Source organism: Artemia franciscana, chromosome 3 (genome assembly GCF_032884065.1).
Source record: "Artemia franciscana chromosome 3, ASM3288406v1, whole genome shotgun sequence".
Classification (NCBI taxonomy): Eukaryota; Metazoa; Arthropoda; class Branchiopoda; order Anostraca; family Artemiidae; genus Artemia; species Artemia franciscana.
The window spans coordinates 18,472,437-18,492,458 of NC_088865.1; the positions used below are offsets into that span (position 1 = coordinate 18,472,437).

The following is a 20,022-nucleotide window of genomic DNA, read 5'->3' on the forward strand; positions in this document are numbered from 1 at the left end:
GACAGGTTTTCCAGCAAAAAAGTTTCCGAAGATTTTCTTTCTGAAGAAATTATCTGTTTTTTGTTTTTTTATTCTTAGCAATATGGACTAAGGTTTCTAATTGTAGTGTATGAGGGAATTGCACTTCTTTCCGGGTATTTAAATGTAATAGGGCCGAAATATCCACTGAATTGATTTCTTCTGTCTATTGTTTCTGCTTTGTGTCTGTTTGTTATGGAAAGGCAGTGTGGTCTTTGTCGCTATTTTCGCCTAGCTTATTTGGAAGTGCGCAAACTAGCAAGTCCCCCCAACTCCCCCAAAGAGAGCGGATCCGGTCCAGTTATGTCAATAACGTATCTAGGACATGTGCTTATTCTTCCCACCAAGTTTCTTCCTGATCTCTACAATCTAAACGTTTTACAAGATTTGCGGTTTCCCCCTCCATCTCCCCCTAATGTCACCAGATCCAATCGGGATTTAAAACAAGAGCTCTAAACCAGGAGGTCCTTCTAAATATCAAATTTCATTAAGATCTGACAACTCGTTCGTAAGTTAAAATACATCATTTTTCTAATTTTTCAAAATTAACCTTCCCCTCCCCCCCAACTCCCCTAAAGAGAACCAATCCGGTCTAGTTATGTCAAGCACATATCTAGTAATTGTTTTTATTCTTCCCACTAAGTATTATCACGATCTCTCCACTCTAAGCATTTTCCAAGATTTCCGGTTTCCTCCTCCAAATCCCACCAATGTCAACAAATCCGGTCAGGATTTAAAATAAGAGCTCTGAGACATGAGATCCTTATAAATATCCAATTTCACTAAGATCCAATCATCCGTTCGTAAGTTAAAATTCCTCATTTTTTCTATTTTTTTCAAATTACCGAATTAGGTCCCCCCAGCTCTCCCAAAGAGAGATGATCCAGTACAGTTATATTAATCACGTGTATAGGGCTTGTGCTTATTCTTTCCACCGAGTTTCATTCCAGTCTATCCGTTCTGAGCATTTTCCGAGATTTCTGGTCCCCCCACTCCCCCCAATGACACTGGATCCGGTCGGGATTTAAATTAAGAGGTCTTAATTACGAGGTCCTTCTAAATATGAAATTTCATTAAGATCCGATCACTGGTTCTTAATTGAAAAATACCTCATTTTTACCAATCAACCCCCACCCCCAACTCCCCCAAAGAGAACAGAACTGTTCCGGTTATTTCAATCACGTATCAAGGACTTGTGCTCATATTTTCCACCAAGTTTCATCCCGATTTCTCCACTCTAAGCATTTTCCAAGATTTAAGGTTTCCCCCTCCAGCCCCCCCCCCATGTCACCGGATCCGATAGGGATTTAAAATAAGAGCTCTGAGACACGATATCCTTCTAAATATCAAATTTTATTAAAATTCAATCACCCGTTCTAATGTTAAAAATACCTCATTTTTTCTAATTTTTCCGAATTAACCGCCCCCCCCCCCCCCGATGGTCGAACCGGGAAAAGAACTATTTCTAATCTAATAGTTCTGGCACGGTGTAGCTCTTAAAATCTCCATTGGTTCAGATTCGATATGAGCACTTGGAGTTGATGAACTCAATATATTCCAACTAACTCTCGAAATTCCAACTGTTTCACTTAAGCAAGATAAAGATAATGCTAAGGTTAACGAAATAATGGCAAAGAATATACCTAGGGTTTCATTGTCAGGATTAATATTCAGTTCTGACTGAAATGGAACTGACAACTCGAAAATCAGCTTTTTCTGTAATTCTGGCAAAATAACTGTTGAAAAGTCAGAATGGTTAGAAGCCTACTTCCAATAGAGTATTTTTTTTAAATTGCAAAAGCAATAATAAAGACACATTTTCTAAATTGGACACACATTAGCCCAGCATATGAGCAGGGACGAGATTTTTTTCCCTTGTTTTTTTTTTCTAAATATGAATGTTTAGCACTATGTACCAGTTAGTGTAATGAAATACGATGAATTGAAGTTCAGTACTTAGCCTACATATTACAACGACCACACCAAAAAAGTGAAGTTAGGTTAATCATAATGTAATATACCAAAATATAATGAAAATACAGTAATTTATTAACTAAGCTATTGAAGCTACAACAAAAACACCTAACTAATCACCTCTGTATATTAAATATTTAATTAAAATTTACCAAAAAAATGGTTTCTCTTGCTCTACCCCATTATCTGTATTTAAGTCCCTTTTGGAGGATATTCCAAAAGGAAGATAAGAAAGAATTGCGGTCTACATATTATTAATGTGCGAAGTACCTCTTACGGCTTCCACCATGGACAAGTAACCGTATTGTGACAAGTCGGTATGGGATTATCGACCCTAATGAAGCAATCATAGCCCAGATCGCCCGATATAACTCTAATATTGTAACTCATCCTTGGGCAATTATTTTGAGGCAATAGGTTTTGTTTTTTATTTAGATATGATTTGTTCTTTATTTTTCTTGTGTTTGTGTATTTTTGTAGTGTGTTTTTTGCTTTTTTATTTTATACTCCATCTGTTTCTTTTGATGGGAAATAAATATATACATACATACATACATACTATGTTACTTATATCCACTGAATATTTAGAGGAATCGAGACGGTAGGCACATCTTTATTATAAAAGGAGTTTGTTAAAATAAAATTCTGGGCGTCTGTGCTCTAAAAGCCTACCCCGAGGTGACATAGCCTTAAATTTCTAAATTTATTCTTAAATTTGAGCTTCGGATCAATACAACATTGTCATCGTGTTCTTGATTCTAGCAAAAAATAGATGGCAGCTCTGTTTGACAAATTCACAACAAAGGAATTTTTTCTAGAACTCATTTATCTGAATATCAGGCACTAGATTAGTTGAAAACTATTTATTTTAGGATAATTTATAAGCTTATATTCAAACCCATATAGAATTAATAGTTTACGTTATTATATTTTTAGACGAAAACAAGTAAGCTGAGAAAGCAAAAATTCTAATTTGAACAAGGCAAATAGTCCGGCTATGAAATCGGAGCTCATGTTTCAATATCGTCAGTAAATTAGGACTTTAAAGCAATCTTCTGCAGAAAATACTGAAAAGTTGTCATTTATTCATAATGTTGAAGTGGTATTTTTACACTATTCTAACTAAAACCTAAATTTTACACCTCGAATTTTTTGCGGCTTTCATCCATTGACAGTAAAGGGAGGATAATGAGTAGTCACCTTTACTCAGGTTAGTAAAATGTCCTTGATGATTTTCATTTAATCAGTCGATTTATCAGTGTTGCCTTGTCCCATCAACTCTTATGTAAATAGAATACAAAAGAATGCTTAAATAGCAAGGATTAAAAGCTGAAAAAAGTAAAGCACAGTATTGTCTTTATTTTTAATTATAGATTTATTCAATCAAGGATTTTATCATTTAATAATAAATTTATTAGAAACGGTAATTAGAATATTTCATGTTTGTGTATGTGTTTGCGTGTCTTACAGGTATGTCCCTGATAAATTATTACACTATTCATCCGATTGCCCAAAAATTTTATGAAGTTGTTGCGTTAACTCGTTAACAGGTATAAAATCCCCCCCCCCAATTCCTCCGAAGGCCCTCTTAATACTTTCCACTCTGACTGAAATTAGGGACCCCTTGAACATATACTTGTCATTTGCTTACGTTCAAATTATTCACAATTTCTGAATGTTAATAAATTCTCCGCACGAAGGAATTTCTCGGGGGAAATTTTCATCAGCGAACAGTTTTTCGCGGGGGTTTTCCTTGTTGCGAAATAAGATTAAGAAAAAGAAAACTTAGCGAGAGAACTAGCGACTTAACTCTAGATTTAGGGGTCTTATCAAGTCACTAGTCTGGAAATTCCCTCCCTGAAAATTGGACATGAGTTCGACCAGAACAAACACACATGTATTTAGAAACAGAGAGGTAATCCTACCTATATTCGACTCCTGCGAGGTCAAACATGATTTTTGCTGCTTTTGTTTCATCTTTCGATGCATGTTTATCAGACATATAAATTACATGTTTAATCCCAGCCTAAAAATCAAAACAGAATTATACATATAATTTAATCAGGTTTTACATGTTTGTATTCACAAATTAAAGCTCAATCCCTATTCTATTACAAGTCAAACGTAAACATTTAGTTGATTTTAAATAAACAACATATACCCATAAATACCCTACTTTTTGTGAGGTTACCCACAAAAGCTATTTCTATAAAAACGGTTGCTCAATTATCAATCAATTAGGTATGTACAGTCTTAGTATAATATCTCACAATCTCAGTTACATTTTGTAACGTGACGTGGTGAAACATAATATACCTAAAAATTTAATTCAAGAGCGACAGTTCTACGGAAACCATAATCTAAAACTCGAGCTGCTGGTATTAGACATAAAAAATCCATACCTCTACACAGAGAACAAAGAAGGTGAGCTCACCACAACCTCCACCTTCCTCCAACCCCAAAAATTTAAAATGATCCCATGTGATTTCGGTTGCATACAGATATGAATTTTTTTTTTAATTTCAATAGACTTTGAACAAATGAAACCTGAGACTATGAAGGGAAGATACTTTTTATGCATAAATTTATATTGGATTCTCATTAAGTGAAATTTCCATAGCTCAAATCGAAAGGTGATCACAAAATAGTGTTATCACCATTTTGTGATTGATTTATGGGGCGTGAATAGTCATCATCATAGAAATACAAAAGATCGTGAGTATAAAAATATAAAAGACACTACAAAGAATACAATGAATGCAATTGGATAAAAGCGTTAATTTCAACACTTAATATGACAAACTCGATTTAATAGCTACGAGATATAGGCCAATAAGTACGAAACAAGTATTCATTTTTTTTAATATAATTTTTCATTTTGTGGAGTACTACCCTAACGATTTAAATCGCTGTAAAACATTGACAGGGACACAAGAAAACATGGCCATTCATTGTACTGTAGTCCTAACGACGGCTGTCATAGCTTTTTGCGGTCTCTAACGGCACTAGCTCTACATTTTCCTATATTACCAGTTTCATTACTAATGTATATAAAACAGCATCAAAGAACATTTTACGGCAAACTACTTCGCTAAGAGTCGAGGGTGCGTACAAAGAACTAAGTGATTATTTGAATGAAGTTGCTATGATGATGGTCGAAGATGTTTATAACAGAAGACATGAAAATTAATAATGAAGTTATTTTGTAAGAGCCAGGACAAGGAGGCTGAAATCAGGGATAAATATCCCACGATCCATTGGGATTGTTGTGGGCAGATATAGATGAAAACTAAGACGAAACCTCAAGATACCTTTCTATTAGGAGAGGTTTCGATGTAATGCTGGCCACACTTTTGGAGCAGGTGCAGGGGGATGTACCTGAAGAGGACAGAACACAACCAATTAACTGTACAGGTTGAAAAGACTATTTCAAAGATTTATTCATAGTGTGTGATTACTTTCCTTGTAAAATGATGAAAACTCAGGAAAATGAGTTAAATAACCTGTATTAAATAACTTTCAATTCATTTCTACCCTGGAATGTAGAAAAGTGTTTTAACAAGTTTGAATTGATGACGATACGATTTGTGATCCAATGTCTTAGGATTGGTACACTGAAATAATTAACTGCATTGACGAGACCTTGAACAGAACTTGTAGACGCTATTGAAAGGCAGAACAAAATATTTATATGTCGGTGTGCAGGCAATTCCTTTCAATTCCAGAGCCAGGATAAGGAGGCTGAAATCAGGGATAAATATCCCACGATCCATTGGGATTGTTGTGGGCAGATATAGATGAAAACTAAGAAGAAACCTCAAGATACCTTTCTATTAGGAGAGGTTTCGATGTAATGCAGGCCACACTTTTAGAGCAGGTCCAGGGGGACAAACCTGAAGATGACAGAATACAGCTCAATAACTGTACAGGTTGGAAAGACGATGTCAAAGTTTTATTTATAGCGTGTGATTCCTTTGCTCGTGAAATGATGAAAAGCCCGGAAAATGTCCGATCTGTATTAAATAAAACTTCAAACTACTTCTACTCCGGAATGTATAAAGGGTTTCAACAAGTTTGAATTGGTGATTATACGATTTGTGATCCAATGTCTCACGAATGGTAGACTCGGGTAATTAACTACATAGAAGAGACCTAGAACAGAACTTGTTGACGCTCCTAAAGGTAGAACAGTATATTTACCTGTCGATGTGCCGGCAAAAGCAGACACTTGTCCTGAAAAGCTACTAAACATTGATAGTTTTGTAACAATCTTCAAACGCCAGCCCACCTACAGCAGGAATGTTCGGACTGCATTAATAGATTTGAGAAAAAAGCATTACTGTCGTAAGAGAGGACAACGGTCCCTATAAGTCAATACGCACATACACCCTAGAAGATTTAGAGAAAATACTTAAAACGCCTCTTACTGAAAAAGCAGTTGGTGTTGATAATTAGCCTGAAATACCAGAGCCTGCAATCCATCAGAAAATAAAAGAAGGCGCAAACTCTTGAATTGGTTTAACATTTTTCTGTTCAGCTCATCAATGCAGCGGTTCCAAAAGATTTTATACACGATTTTAAGAAAATGAAAGATATTGACATTGACGCATTTCAATTTAAGAAGATAAGAAGTGAAAGCAAAGACTTATTTCAGCAGGAACTTGTTCTAAAAGTGTTTCCAAGTTTTTTCCCGAACGACAAAAATGGCATGCGTGACAATCATACGCAGCAGAATAGCACTGCCTAAGTAAAGATCGATGTTGGGAATATGTATTATTTATTTTTTGGTTTCTTAGACAAGGACACTTCAAAAGGGGCTTTTTCGATTAGAAACTGGAAGTTCTAGTTCTTTTTTTGATAGTCGAAAGTGATTGGAGGGCAACCAGCCCCCCAACACCCATCATTCTCTAATCATGTCCAAAAAATCTATTTTATTAAGCGTAGATGAAAGGCTCAGTAATTATATCTTTGAGGATGACAAGTTTCCCCTCCCCCCCACAGCCTTCAGGCCAAGAGCTTTAAGTTAAAATAGTTGCCCACAAGGCCTACTACTGAGCTATACTAGTTACCCAAATCATAAGCTTTTTATGGAATGGGTGATTCTATAAACTTCAGAAGAGGCTTCTTCGACTGGAAATCGAAGTTTTAGTTCCTTTTTAATAGTCAAAAGTGACGAAGGGCAAATATCGCCCCCCTCCCTTTTTCCACTCTTATTTACCCAGACACATCTGATTGAAATACTAAGATATCTACGTTGTTAAAAACAGTTGAAAGAACAAATAACAAACGCTCCAGGGTTGACACAACCTCCCAAAGACCTGGGACAAAGGCTGTAAACAACGTCCTGGGGACATATGAAGTATATATGGAATGAGCTGTCGTATAAACTTTGGATAGGGCTCATTTGATTGAAAATTGAAAGTTATAATGTCTTTTCAAGAGTCAAAAATTATTTGAAAGCAACCATCCCCCCCACGCCCATGATTTTCAAAATAAGCATCAACATTTTGAGGCATCTATTTTCTTCAGTATGTTGAAAGGTCCAGTAATCATGCCTTTTGGGATGCCGACCACTCACAGTAATTCAATTTGGCCATTACGCTTTAAAACCAAATGTTGCTTTAAAACTAAATCAAAAAGCATTATGTGTATGCTGTTTTTTTCTAAAAAGTAATTTCTAAAAAGTAATTAAAAAAGTAAATTACTCTATTAAACCAAAATGAGCAAATACAGAATCAAATATTCAACCAAGCGTAAAACCACCACAAATCAGCATCAATAAATAAATAAAACCCACAATGAACAGAAATTACGATAAATAACCGAGTCAAACTAAAAACGGGAAAAAATTAACATGAGTAGGGGGTCACAAGCCCTATACCTTCTCAAGGCTAGAAAATAGGTATGCACTTTACTGAAAAAAATACTAATGAGTGTGCATTGTTAGTTTAATGTACATATGCTTCTAGTTATCCCTTAAAGTCTTAAAAGTGAAAACATTAAAAAAATTTTACGTATATGAGGGGGATTGACCCATCCTCAAAACCTTGCTCTTTACACTAAAGCTTGACATTTTTTCCCAATTCTATAACAATGACTCCTGAAACACAAGGGTCGTTGAAAACGACCCTTGTAACTGTAACTTAATAGCTCTTCTTTGGGTCGTCCTTTACTATATCCAGCTAAAAAGAAGGGTCGACGGTTTTTTCCTCTATGAACTTTTTCTTCAACTTTTTCTTTATTCAACTTAAAAAATACAAAACAATATTATGTCCCAAAAGAGAGCAGAGCTCGTAAGGCCCAACGAAGAGCAGAGCTCGATTAATGAAACATAATATAACGTAAATAAATATAACATAAACGAAACATAAACAGAAACATAAATATAACGCCTATATTACACATTCATAGATATGTTGACTAATAGTAATAATAAAAATAAAATAAAAAATAAATAGAAGTCACAACTGGAGAAATAGATTAAATTGCGTTCGTTGACAACTAATCACAGTAAGCAGCTCAAATATTTGACAAAAAGATTCAACACAGTAATGGGTCTATACATATTGCAAAGGTGAGAACATTTCACTCGCTTTATGATGGGCTACCATTCCTCAATCAACTTGAAATGACATCCTATTCTCACTTGACAGTTTTTCAGATTTTTTTTTAATGCTGGCAATGGTTGCCAATGGCCATGGTTCTTCCTTAACGGTGTTGCAGCCATGTAAAAGCAAACAGGGTATTTTAATTATGACAGTAAAACAAAATAGACAGCTAAATATTTGAGGACCAGTTCCGGAAAAATTTCAGGGACAAAACAGAGGTAAAAGCTAGATTAAACATACAAATAAAAAAAATGGATCAAAAGTTCAAACCATGTGTAACAAAAATACAATCCCAGAATTTAACGGAGTAATTTGAAAACACATTTTAAAGATTCAGTCATCATTGGCTGTGGTTAGCTAAAAGTTTTAATTTAAAACTGAAATACCGACAAAACATTAAAAGCCCGGGTATAACGTTTAAGTATATCAGTTCATATTTCAGTATTATTGTAATACGAAAAAAGTCTTCCTTAGCTTTGATGAAAGTTTACTGATTAAAATGATGAAAAGGCTTAGGCAATTTTGTTTTTAAATATCTTATAATTTTCTTTTGTCATCATGCAATTTAAATTGATATCGATATAACCCTAACAATGCTACTATTCTTCAAATGATTGAAAAAAAATTTATTGGTGTAATTGCAGCTATTTTTGCAAAGTGTGCTGCAGACCTAATTGAAAAGAAATTGATTAAGATGATTAAAAGGGAAATAAGTGACTGGTCTTCAGAATCCTCCAGCAGCAACAGTGAATATAATGGGAATGACTGTAAAATAAGAGCGAGTCAAGGTGATCAAAAAACTCCTGTTGGTGAAGCATCTCCTCTTAATTATGAAGAGATCAAAACTATTGCTGATTTTTTATTATCTAAAACGAAACACAGGTGCCAAATACGAATTATTTGTGGCTCTGGATTGAGTGAACTTGGAAGCTTATTAGAAAATAGAACCACCATTCATTACGAGAATATACCCCATTTCTCTGTTTCAACCGTTGGCATAAGGATCAAAGGGTCATTGGGCTGCTTAAAAATGTTCTAGTTGTGTGTATGCAAGGTAGATTTCATCCCTATGAAGGATACCCAACTTGGAAGTGCGCTTTACCAGTCCGAGTCTTGCACTTAATGGGAGTTGAGAGTTTGATCATTAGCAATGCAGCTGGTGGTTTAATGTCTAATCACAGAGTTGGCGACATAATGATAATAAAAGATCATATAAGTATGCCAGGGTTAGCTGGGAGGTCTCCATTGGTGGGCTCGAATGATAATAAATTTGGCACTCGATTCAACTCAATGCAAGGTGCGCACAATAAAAATATCGTGAATATGCACTAAAAATTGGTAGCGAAATTGGCTTGAAGGACAAAATTCACGAAGGTGTTTATTGCTTGAACGGTGGTCCAGTATGAAACACCGTCTGAATGCCGAATGCTACTATATACATTAAATATTAACGCTGTTTGAATGTCCACTGTACCAGAAGTGTTTGTAGCTCACCACTGTGGCATGTTTGTTTTTGCTTTCAGCCTTATTTCAAATAAATGTGTGATGGACACGGATTCTGAAAATTCATCAGAAGTTGTCGCAGCTTGTGAAAGTAGAAAGTCTGACTTGAAGGTTTCTGTAGGGAGAATGGTACTTCGAATTAACGAAGACTTGCAATCACAGTCGTTGGAAAATGACAAAGGTTAAGGGTAATCATGCAATTAGGTTTATATTTTGGAGTGTTGGGGATTTATACTTATCGCAGTCAACAACGAATCCACTACGCAGAAAGAACGTTAACTACGAACAAGAGTCAATTACGCTGAACAAAATGGCTTTCCCAAAATTTTAATTAGAAAATGACAAAGCTTAATGGTAATAATGAAATGGAGTTTATGTTTTTGAATATAGGGGATTTATGCTCGAAAAGTCCAGAACAAGTTCAACAAAGATTCGAAAAGAATTTAATAATAATTATCTTGCTTGTTTTAACTTCTATATTTCTACTCTCTGTAAACGAGCAATAATTGCGTAATACCAGTTTTATCATTTGCTATCATTTTATTCATAGCATATAGCCCTATAAAGTAGGATAGAACCACGAACTCTCGTACTGTGTTTGAAATAGTATTAATCAAACGAGTACCCAAACAGTTTTAGATTAGTTTCAACTACTGAGGAGCTGCTCACCTGAATAATTATTTTGGCACACTCGTTGCATGGAAATAAAGCTACGTATATAGTGCACCCCTTAACATCACTGGAAATCTTGTTTAATACAGCATTCATCTCTGCATGACAAACTAAAACAAAAACAATAAATGAAAACAACTTAAAACTTAAATAACATACAAAGAAGAAAACTCGCAAAATACAAATAAAATAGATTTTTTTTTCACTATAGGGTCACCACCATTACATTTCAATTAAAAAAAAGCTCACGTTAGACAACACACAGCAGCTTCACAGTGCTTCTCTGACAGATAAAGCGTTTTTCAGCATCATACACGCACATAAATAGGTAAGTGTTGCTGGAAAAACACACCCGATAGGCTATAAACTTAAAAAAAACTGTACTAATACAGACCCAGATATAAGCTATCCATTTTCAATAAACTCTTACTGCTTAGAAAAAGAATGTTTTCACATTGATTATTTACAGTTCACTATTTTATTGGTAGGAAGTATATTAGTCTCTTTTATTCCTGTTACAATATTGTAAATATTAACTTGCTTGTCGTTAAAAAATTTTCCGCATGAACTCCAATTCAACATTGAATAATTAAGATATATACAGATGCCCCTTCCCCCTTCCCGTCATCTGGATTACTCTTTGCATTTTTTTTATGGATGTTGTATGGGAAAAATCATTTTTATTATTTATTTATTTATCATTTTTATAAAATCATTATTATAAGGATTAAGTTTTTTTTTTTTTTTTTTTTTTTTTTTTTTTTTTTTTTTTTTTTTTTTCACTTGAGGAGTATAAAGTAAGAGCAACAGTAAGAAAATAAGCTATTCTGAATTAAAATTGTTTTAAACACATAATCTTATAATTTACTCTTATTTAAATTTGCATATAAAAAAAATAATCTAATCGGTCTAATTACTTTTCCCATTTACTCATTATAGTTTTTTTCCTGGAATAAACTCTCAAAATTTCAAGGAATTAATAACTAATTTTTTTGTTGATTTTATCTATAAACAATTACATCTTAAACTTTGAACAGGATAGGTACTTCATGCTGTTTTATGAATATATCTTTTCTTACATTCTCAATGTGATATATTAATCAACCTTAATTTTTTTTTCTTTCTCAAGTCTACAAAGCCGTGCTAGTCATCCCCGACATATACAACCGTCAGCATTTAAAAGAACTTACAAATTTTTCCTAGTTCGTCTTGGATTGAGAACAGACTGTACTCTTCAATTTTATACTTCATGCTTCATTATGACTCAAGCCAGCAGTCGTATTAACACTGCCCCCCCCACCCTTAAGAAAAATAAACGGAAACGAAATTCTACGTCATTATGCATACACCTGGTGCTTCACGCACATGGCTGGTTCAATTAATGGTTCAGTACTTAGCATAAATGAATGCATCTGTTTGATATGAGAGTATTCCTGTTCAACTGAAGAAAATATAATCTTTTAAATTAATTTAGGCTACAAACTAAAAGTGAAACGAGAGCTGAATACTGGTCCCACATATGGGCACCTTTACTAAGCTCTCTCTACCACCCCCCCACCCTTCTATAGGAGTGTTTCTTGTTCAAATCCCGGATATGAATCGTTTTCGGATTTAGCTTTCCCATGCTCCAATGTCCGATTGTTTCACAAGATTTGTCCCTACATGATAGATGGCGTTAGTCTATTCTCAATAATACCAAGGAAACCAAATTATTTCTATTTTCCTGGATTTATGGGACAGAATGACCCACATTTTAGCTCAAATATGATTGTTAAAAAGAGAAAAGTGCTACTACTGCTTATACTGTTCGTATATTCAAAATACATCCGAAACATGCAAAAACAGGACAATTCCCCTCTTTCTTAGCAGGCTTTAGTTCGTTCACGAAGAAAAAAACTAAGTTCTTTCCTAATTCTTGTCAGGTGAATGACCATACCTGAAATTTATCCAATGATATAAAATCCAGTTCATTTAGTATCAGTTAAAGCTGGAAGATTTCCTCAAATTCCACTTTTCAGATGGAAAATAAATCAAGCTATTGAAAAGCAATCATCATTTAACTAACTTCGAAGTCTTTTATATACTCTGAACTTATGAACTCCTTTGTCTTTGACATCCTAATCCTAAGTCTTGGACATTTTTGAAGGCTATCTTAAGACGGTTGTGTAGTTATGACATTTCTACCTCCTGAGGCCTCGTGCCACCGGCTCAATTGTTACTAACAATTATCTGTTGGTTCGCTGAAACCAAATCGTTATTTGTAAAAAAAAAAAGTATCAAAAAGGCACGGAAATATATTATTTGGGAGGAATTCCAGAAATATAAAGTCCTGTAAATTTAAACCGAAATTTGAGGTGACAGATCAAACGACCAAAAAAAATCATAAAATAAAGAACTGTAAAAACAAGCCTCAATATTTATTTACTAAATCATAAAATTTACAAGCTTAATTTTCACTCTTTGGATTTTCAGAATTCCATGCTCAAAGTCCGTCAATATTTTCCTCAAACAGAATTTCAATTTGTTAGAGAAATTCATAGATATGTGACCGTGAACGTTCAAAATTGGTGAATAAAAAATATAAGGATAAAGATCGTCCAGAGCCATTGCTGGCCCATAGGGCGTCAAATCGACGTTTCAGTTGCTGGGTGTTTACAGGGACAAGTAGCAAGCTTGTCGCCCCAATTCACCAAAAATTGGTGAATGTCAACAATCACCGGTTAACGTCCAAAATACATTTTTTTTTTTCTTCTTAGATTTAGTCAGATAACCAGTCAACCTTTTCAGTTTTATGCAAGATTTGATGGTGACAGATTAGGTTAGTTTTTAACCCATTTCTGAGATTTATAACCTAATTTAACCCAACCTAGTCTAACTTTTACTTTTACCATCAAAGCTTAGCTTAGCTGAGTTGCAAAGCTAATTGAACCCAAGCAGAGAAAAAGGAATTTCGGACATTCACCGGCGAATGTCAACATTAACGAGACTTCAGACATTCACATTTAACAGTTGTATATTTATATTGTTGGTCAATGCTTAGTTTTTCTCATTAGCAGATCTTGGGATTCGATAATGCCTTTCTGACACCAAAGGGGTTTCAGTGACTGATGAAATTAAGGGTAACACAGAAGGATCATTGAACACCTTTAATATCAGAAAGACAGAGCCCTACCAATCCGCGACTTTCTATATACGTTTAAAATATACATGCTCCAGTTACTTAGCACCAAAAATCTAAAATAACTTGAATCGGTAGGTCAAATCTTGAGCTCAAACACGGAACTACCGTTTAGAAATACATTCACATAAGGTATATTCTGTATTACGGCTCGAATAATTTATTATTATTTATATTTTTTTTTCAGAGGCATTTCATATGGAAAGGATGGCCGTATTAACTTCGGAGGGGTATCATTCGATTAGAAACCGGAAGTTCTAGTGCCCCTTTTAAGAGTCAAAAGTGATCAGAGGCAAACTAGCCCCCTCCCACGTCCTTTTTTCCCAAAATGCATCAGATAAAAATTTTAAGATAGCCATTTCATTACAAACAGTTCAAAGGTCAGATAAAAAAATCTTCGGTGTCAATAGAACCCCCTAGGGCCCGGGGGCAGGCCTTGTAAGTTATGCCCTAGGGGGATATATGGTTCTAATGGAAGGGACGATCATATAAGCTTCAGAGAGGGCTCATTTGATTGGAAATTGTAAGTTCTATTTCACTTTTTAAGAGTCAAAAGAGATCCGGGGGCAACTAGAACCCCCCCCCTCCACGCCCTTTTTTCCTGAACCGATCCAATAGAAATTTTCAGATAGCCATTTTTTTAAATAATTCAAAGGTCAGATAGCATAAACTCTAATGTCGACACAACACTCCAGAGCCCAGAAGCAAGTGTCTTAATTCATGCCCCGGGGGCGTGTAAAGTTTTTAGGTTTTTAGGAAGGTCGCAGAAACTTCGAAAGTGGCTCATTTGATTGGAAATTGTAAATTCTAGTTACCTTTTTATGAGTCAAGAGTGAACAGAGATCATCTACCCCCCCCCCCCCTCACACACACACACACAAACAGCCTCTTTTTCCCAAATTCAACCGATGAAAATTTTTAGATAGCCAGTTTGTTTGAAATAGTTTAACGATCAGATAACAAAACCCTGGAAAGCATACCCCCCCCCCTAGAGCCCGGGGAAGGATTGTAACTCATGCAGTGGTGGCATAAAAGGCGTTTATGGAAGAGGTGGTTGCATAAACTTTGAAGGTCGGACTTAAGTTTGAGTTATTGTAGGTTTCTATTTATTCTGATCTTAAGTTCAATAATGCCTTTACTTTTCTTTACAAAACTTCTTTTTCGGAAAGTTTTTTTTTCTTTTAATTAATACAAAGGAAAGGCACATGGAGATCGCTTAATATAGCAATATTTTCTGTCTATAGTATTCTAAGGTATTTGCTTACCATACATATATTTTGTTTCTAGGCGATTTTGACCATATTTGTTCCAAGGAAGGACATCGTCACTACAGCCTAAGGGCATGCCATTGTATCCAACACCCACAACCTTATTATCACAGTTGACAATGCAAGCACCGACCTGAAACAGATGGACGGATAAAAACAATGCGCATGCATACTGAATTTGCGACTTTAAATATCTGAGCCGAGTTGATAATAATTACTATTAAGTTTTATTTATAATTTTTACCAAACAGTTCGTGGTAACGAACCCGGAGCGACCCGGCTCAATAGTAACCGAAACTCTAAAAAAATGGAATTTTGATACTAATAGATAAATAAAAAAATCGGATTTTTATGCTCATTTTAAATATAGGAATTTCATTAAGTTTAGTCCTACCCGTCAAAACTTACGAGCCTGGTTAAGTGGAAGGATCTTTTCATGGAGGAATTTTTTATGAGATGAAGAGAATTTCTAAGAAAGGGCGCTGGATTTCCCAGCATTATTTAAAAAAAAAAACAATCAGAAATTAAATAAAAAAAGAAGTTTTTTCAACTGAAAGTCAGGAGTAACACTGAAACTTAAAACAAACAGAAATTATTACATATATAAGGGGTTCGTCCCCTTATCAATACCTCACTCTTTACGTTAAAGTATTTTTAGCAATTTCAAAAGAGCTATTTAATCTAATTAAATGGCCTTTGTGTTTCAGGGGTCATCCTTGAAGAATTGGAACAAAATTCGAGCTTTAGCGTAAAGAGCGAAGTATTGACGAGGGGGCAAACTTCTTCATATTACGCATATGGGAAAGTTCACCCCCTCGTCAATACTTCGCTCTTTATATTAAAGTTCGATTTCTTTTTAAATAATGGCCGATTTAAGCAATAATTTGTTTGTGTTATTATCTGGCTAATCTTAGCATATAGTTTTATGTTCATAACATAAAGCGCTTCATAACTATGATTTTTATGTGTTAATAAACCAAAGATATTGTATGTCTTCGGCTTGTGTTATTTATTAAATAAATAAAAAAGTTTTTTTCCAACTGAAAGTAAGGAATAGCATTAAAACTTAAAACGAATATAAATTATTACGTATATCTTCTAGAGATCTTATCTCTCATTCATTTCAGTTATTTGAGAATTGCTGAACTTGTGACTTTCATTATAATAAAAATAGTTTCGACCTCTTTGGCCATTGTGTTACTATGCCTTACAAAATTAGTTCCGCAAATACTACTAATTTAAGTTATGTGGGACAATCTTTCCATGGAAAAATTTCTCATGGGGAAGGGAATTTTCCATGGAGAGGGAGCTGGATTTCCCGAAATTATTCATAAAAAGTGAGCAATTAAACAAAAAAACAAGCTTTTCAACTGAAAGTAAGAAGCAACATTAAAACTCAAAACGAACAGAAAATGTTACGCATATGAGGGGCGTTGCCTCTCCTCATTAGCATACTCTTACACTAAACATTCTTTTTTAACTTTTAAAAAAAGTTGTTATTCTAATTGAACAGCCTTTGTGATTCAGGAGTCATTCTTAAACAACTGGAACAAAAATCAAACTTAGGTTAATTTAAGGTTATTATTAGTTAAAAAAAGGTAAAATTAATATCCAAATCTCATTTAATTATTCAAGTACGGTGAGCGAAATTCAAAACCTGCGTTAATTCAAAACGTTCAGAAATTAAATAAAAAGAAACAATTTTTTTTAACTGAAAGTAAGGAACGACATTAAAACTTAAAACGAACAGAAATTATTCCGTATATGAAAAGGGCTGTCTGCTCCTCAACGCCCTGTTCTTTACGCTAAAGTTTTTTATTGTTTTTAAAAAGTAGAGTCGTGAGAAAGAGTCAAACTTTAGCGTAGAGAGGCATTGAGGAGTGAACAAACCTTGTCATATACGGAATAATTTCTGTTCGTTTTAAGTTATAATGTCGCTCCTTGCATTCAGTTAAAATTGTATTTAACTGATTTAATAGAAATAAAGATTTAAGTAGAATCAAGATCTGATAGCATGAAAATATTAAGGACAAAAAATATATTATGGAAACTGATGTCTTTTACTTTTTAATCTAATTAAGTTTATAATGTCAAGAGCGTATACGCTGTTGGTCGAAAAGTAACGCTTTCAGAACATATATACACTGGTGCCATCAGTTGGTATCGTTCCCGGTTGCTATGGGCCATTAAAAGAAATTGAAAAAAAGAAGAGCACAAAACCATGCCAATTTTGGGATTTTACCCAAACTTGGCAGGGTTTGAGGTGGGGCCCAATTTTCTAAGAGTCGGGACGATTCGTAAATCTTTTCTTTCTGGAATATTCAATTTTCAACAAACAACGACCGACTATCTTATCATTAGTATGGAAATATATTTTGAATACATCAGATTATTATCTTAGAACCTAGCAGACTTATTCTTCTTTCCTTTCTGCAGCCTGTCTTAATTCTTTCAACAGCTACTCATTTTTGCTTCCTACTTTTCCTGTCTTAGCTTCAATTATTGTTTCCTTAGGCCCACTTGACAATCTGAGCAATGAGGATACAGAAATTCGAAAGATTTTGCTAGTGGGGATAGAAATTTGAAATATTTTTCTACGCAAAAAGTGGCTCAATCTAATAGCTTCTGCAGTACCGGAGTCAATATTTCTCATGTGGCATGAAGTAAAATTTAGCCCATTCAAAAACGGACTGAGACCCATGATAAATCTTTTAACATGGTAAGAGACAGGGATGGATTTTACTGTGTTAGTCAACCCAAGCCTAAAATCAACATGAGTTTAACACGAATGTCTTCAGTTGCTTAATTAACAATCTCCGAATAACGGAGGAAGGATATCACATCACCATGTAGGTGAAGAAAAACGTAAGAGACAAAGAGACACAAGAGGAATATTAGGAACAGGGCACACCGGTCACTAGGTATACTGAAGGGTCTCCTTGAAAGATGAATGTCCGATAGTTCAGGGCAAGCCTGAGAAATTCACGAGAAAACTAGAAAGCTCAGCTTGGCAACATTTATGGCCAGACAATTAGCCTTTGACCGTTTAATGTTTTCCCAGATAAAAATACAGGTTTAATACAGATCTAAAGTTTCGATCTGACAGAAGTGCCAAGAGTAAAGCCGCCAGCTAAAGCAAATACAGTGTCCTCGTCAATTACGGGAGATCAACGGTTTTGGCCATGGAAAGATTTAGGGTGATGTACATGACATAGAACTGTATGTTGTCGGTTCCTAACCATACCAATAGGATCATTTATGTAAATCAAGAAAAGAACTGGCCTTAGAACGAACTTTGCAGCACACCAAACTAAACTTGAGACGGTGAGAGAAAAAAAAAGATTCATGGGGCGGTTTAAACAGAAGAATAAGAGTCAAACCAAGCACTATCATTCTCTCTCATACCATAATGAGAAAATTTCAAAATTAGAATTTGGCAGGTCAACAAATCCAAAGCTTTTCGGACAAACAAATAATAATGGGATGAAGCACTACTAGAATCAAACAATCAATACAGAATCAATACCAAAAACCAGAATCAATAGCTGAATGTAAAAAGCTCGGAAGAGTTGCACAGGCATGCTCTGTTTAGTGTTTAGCTCGGAATCCAGATTGAAAATCATGAAAAGAATCTTTTGCTTCAAAAAAGGTAAGTAGATGGGGAAAATTTTTACAAATAGAGGCGTCCAAGATATTGACTGTTAGCCAGGTGATATTGAGGTCTACCTTTACGTGAACAATCACTTGATCGTGGAATTTTTGAGGGACGTGCATGATGCGTCTTTGCGTTATTTCAGAAATTTCTGCATAAAAGTTTGTGACATTTCATTAACTAATTTTTTTTTATTATTGTCTCAGCTAATTTCGTCCTTCTTTCACGTAAACTTCAATTCTAAAAAATCCACTTGTGACATAGTACGCAGAAAATCAAAGATGATCTTCTCCTATATCTTTTTGTCCATTGCTCAGTACTTTAAATTACGAACAAAATGCCATTCTAGACGTAGCTTTGCGAGTAACTCCTTGGTTTTAGTTTACCATCTTCACTAAAGTGAGATTTAAAGTTCGATGTGGTTATACTATTGTGGTGATCTGTATTCTCTATGGTAAATACTTGGTAACTAGGCGAGTTTATGGTAACTAGGCACTTTAAGGATAAGGCTGGATTGCAGTTCAAAGTCTTTAATAAAGGGATAAAAATTGCAGGTACACAGGGCGTGGAGTCGACGCTTAAGTTACTGGGCCTTTTTTTTAGGGACAAGAGCCAAGTCTGTTGCGCAACGTTGCCGCAATAGTAATCGATCCCTGAGACTCGTATTTCCATGCACAGCATCAATCGAGGATGTTGCTATAGAGTAAAGTACTTAATATTGTTATTTAAATTCTTTAAATTAGCCACAGCGTCATTGTGTCCTTTTTCAAAGTTCACAAACTCAGGGTTTCTTGTTTTATAGTTTTTTTTCTTTGTTTTCAGTATTTTCTTCCTCAATCCTTACTCATTAGTTTGGAACTATGCGAAAAACCTGAGGAATACTTGCTGAAAGGTAAGGAAATGATTAATGCATGGCCTGTGTGTCTGTCAAAGTTCTGTAATTTTATGACAAGACAAATAACAGCTCCAAATAGGGACAGGTCCTTTCATTAGACAGAGAAACAAAAATATATAAAAAGGCTCTAGATATTTCGATAACACAGTCGGCCGTCATCATCAGTAGTTACTAACGTATCAAAATTAAAACAAACTATATTTATACTAAACAAAATAATCATTTAAGGGTCAAAACAAGTTACGGGTCCATTG

At 34.8% G+C, this 20,022-nt stretch overlaps 1 protein-coding gene and 1 pseudogene across 2 annotated transcripts in view; one reads left to right on the plus strand and one right to left on the minus strand.

Annotated features, from left to right (window-relative positions):
- The window catches only part of LOC136024971 (deoxycytidylate deaminase-like), a 110,502-nt gene that overhangs the window by 2,345 nt on the left and 88,135 nt on the right, over positions 1 to 20,022 (minus strand). For both annotated transcript variants that reach the window (XM_065700573.1, XM_065700574.1), the window contains exons 3-5: positions 15,219 to 15,354; positions 10,773 to 10,885; positions 3,918 to 4,018 (exon numbers count right to left, since the gene is read on the minus strand). In XM_065700573.1, coding sequence (XP_065556645.1) covers positions 3,918 to 4,018; positions 10,773 to 10,885; positions 15,219 to 15,354 — 350 coding nt within the window. The remainder of the gene's footprint in view (positions 1 to 3,917; positions 4,019 to 10,772; positions 10,886 to 15,218; positions 15,355 to 20,022) is intronic.
- LOC136024673 (purine nucleoside phosphorylase-like) lies at positions 9,211 to 10,289 on the plus strand (annotated as a pseudogene).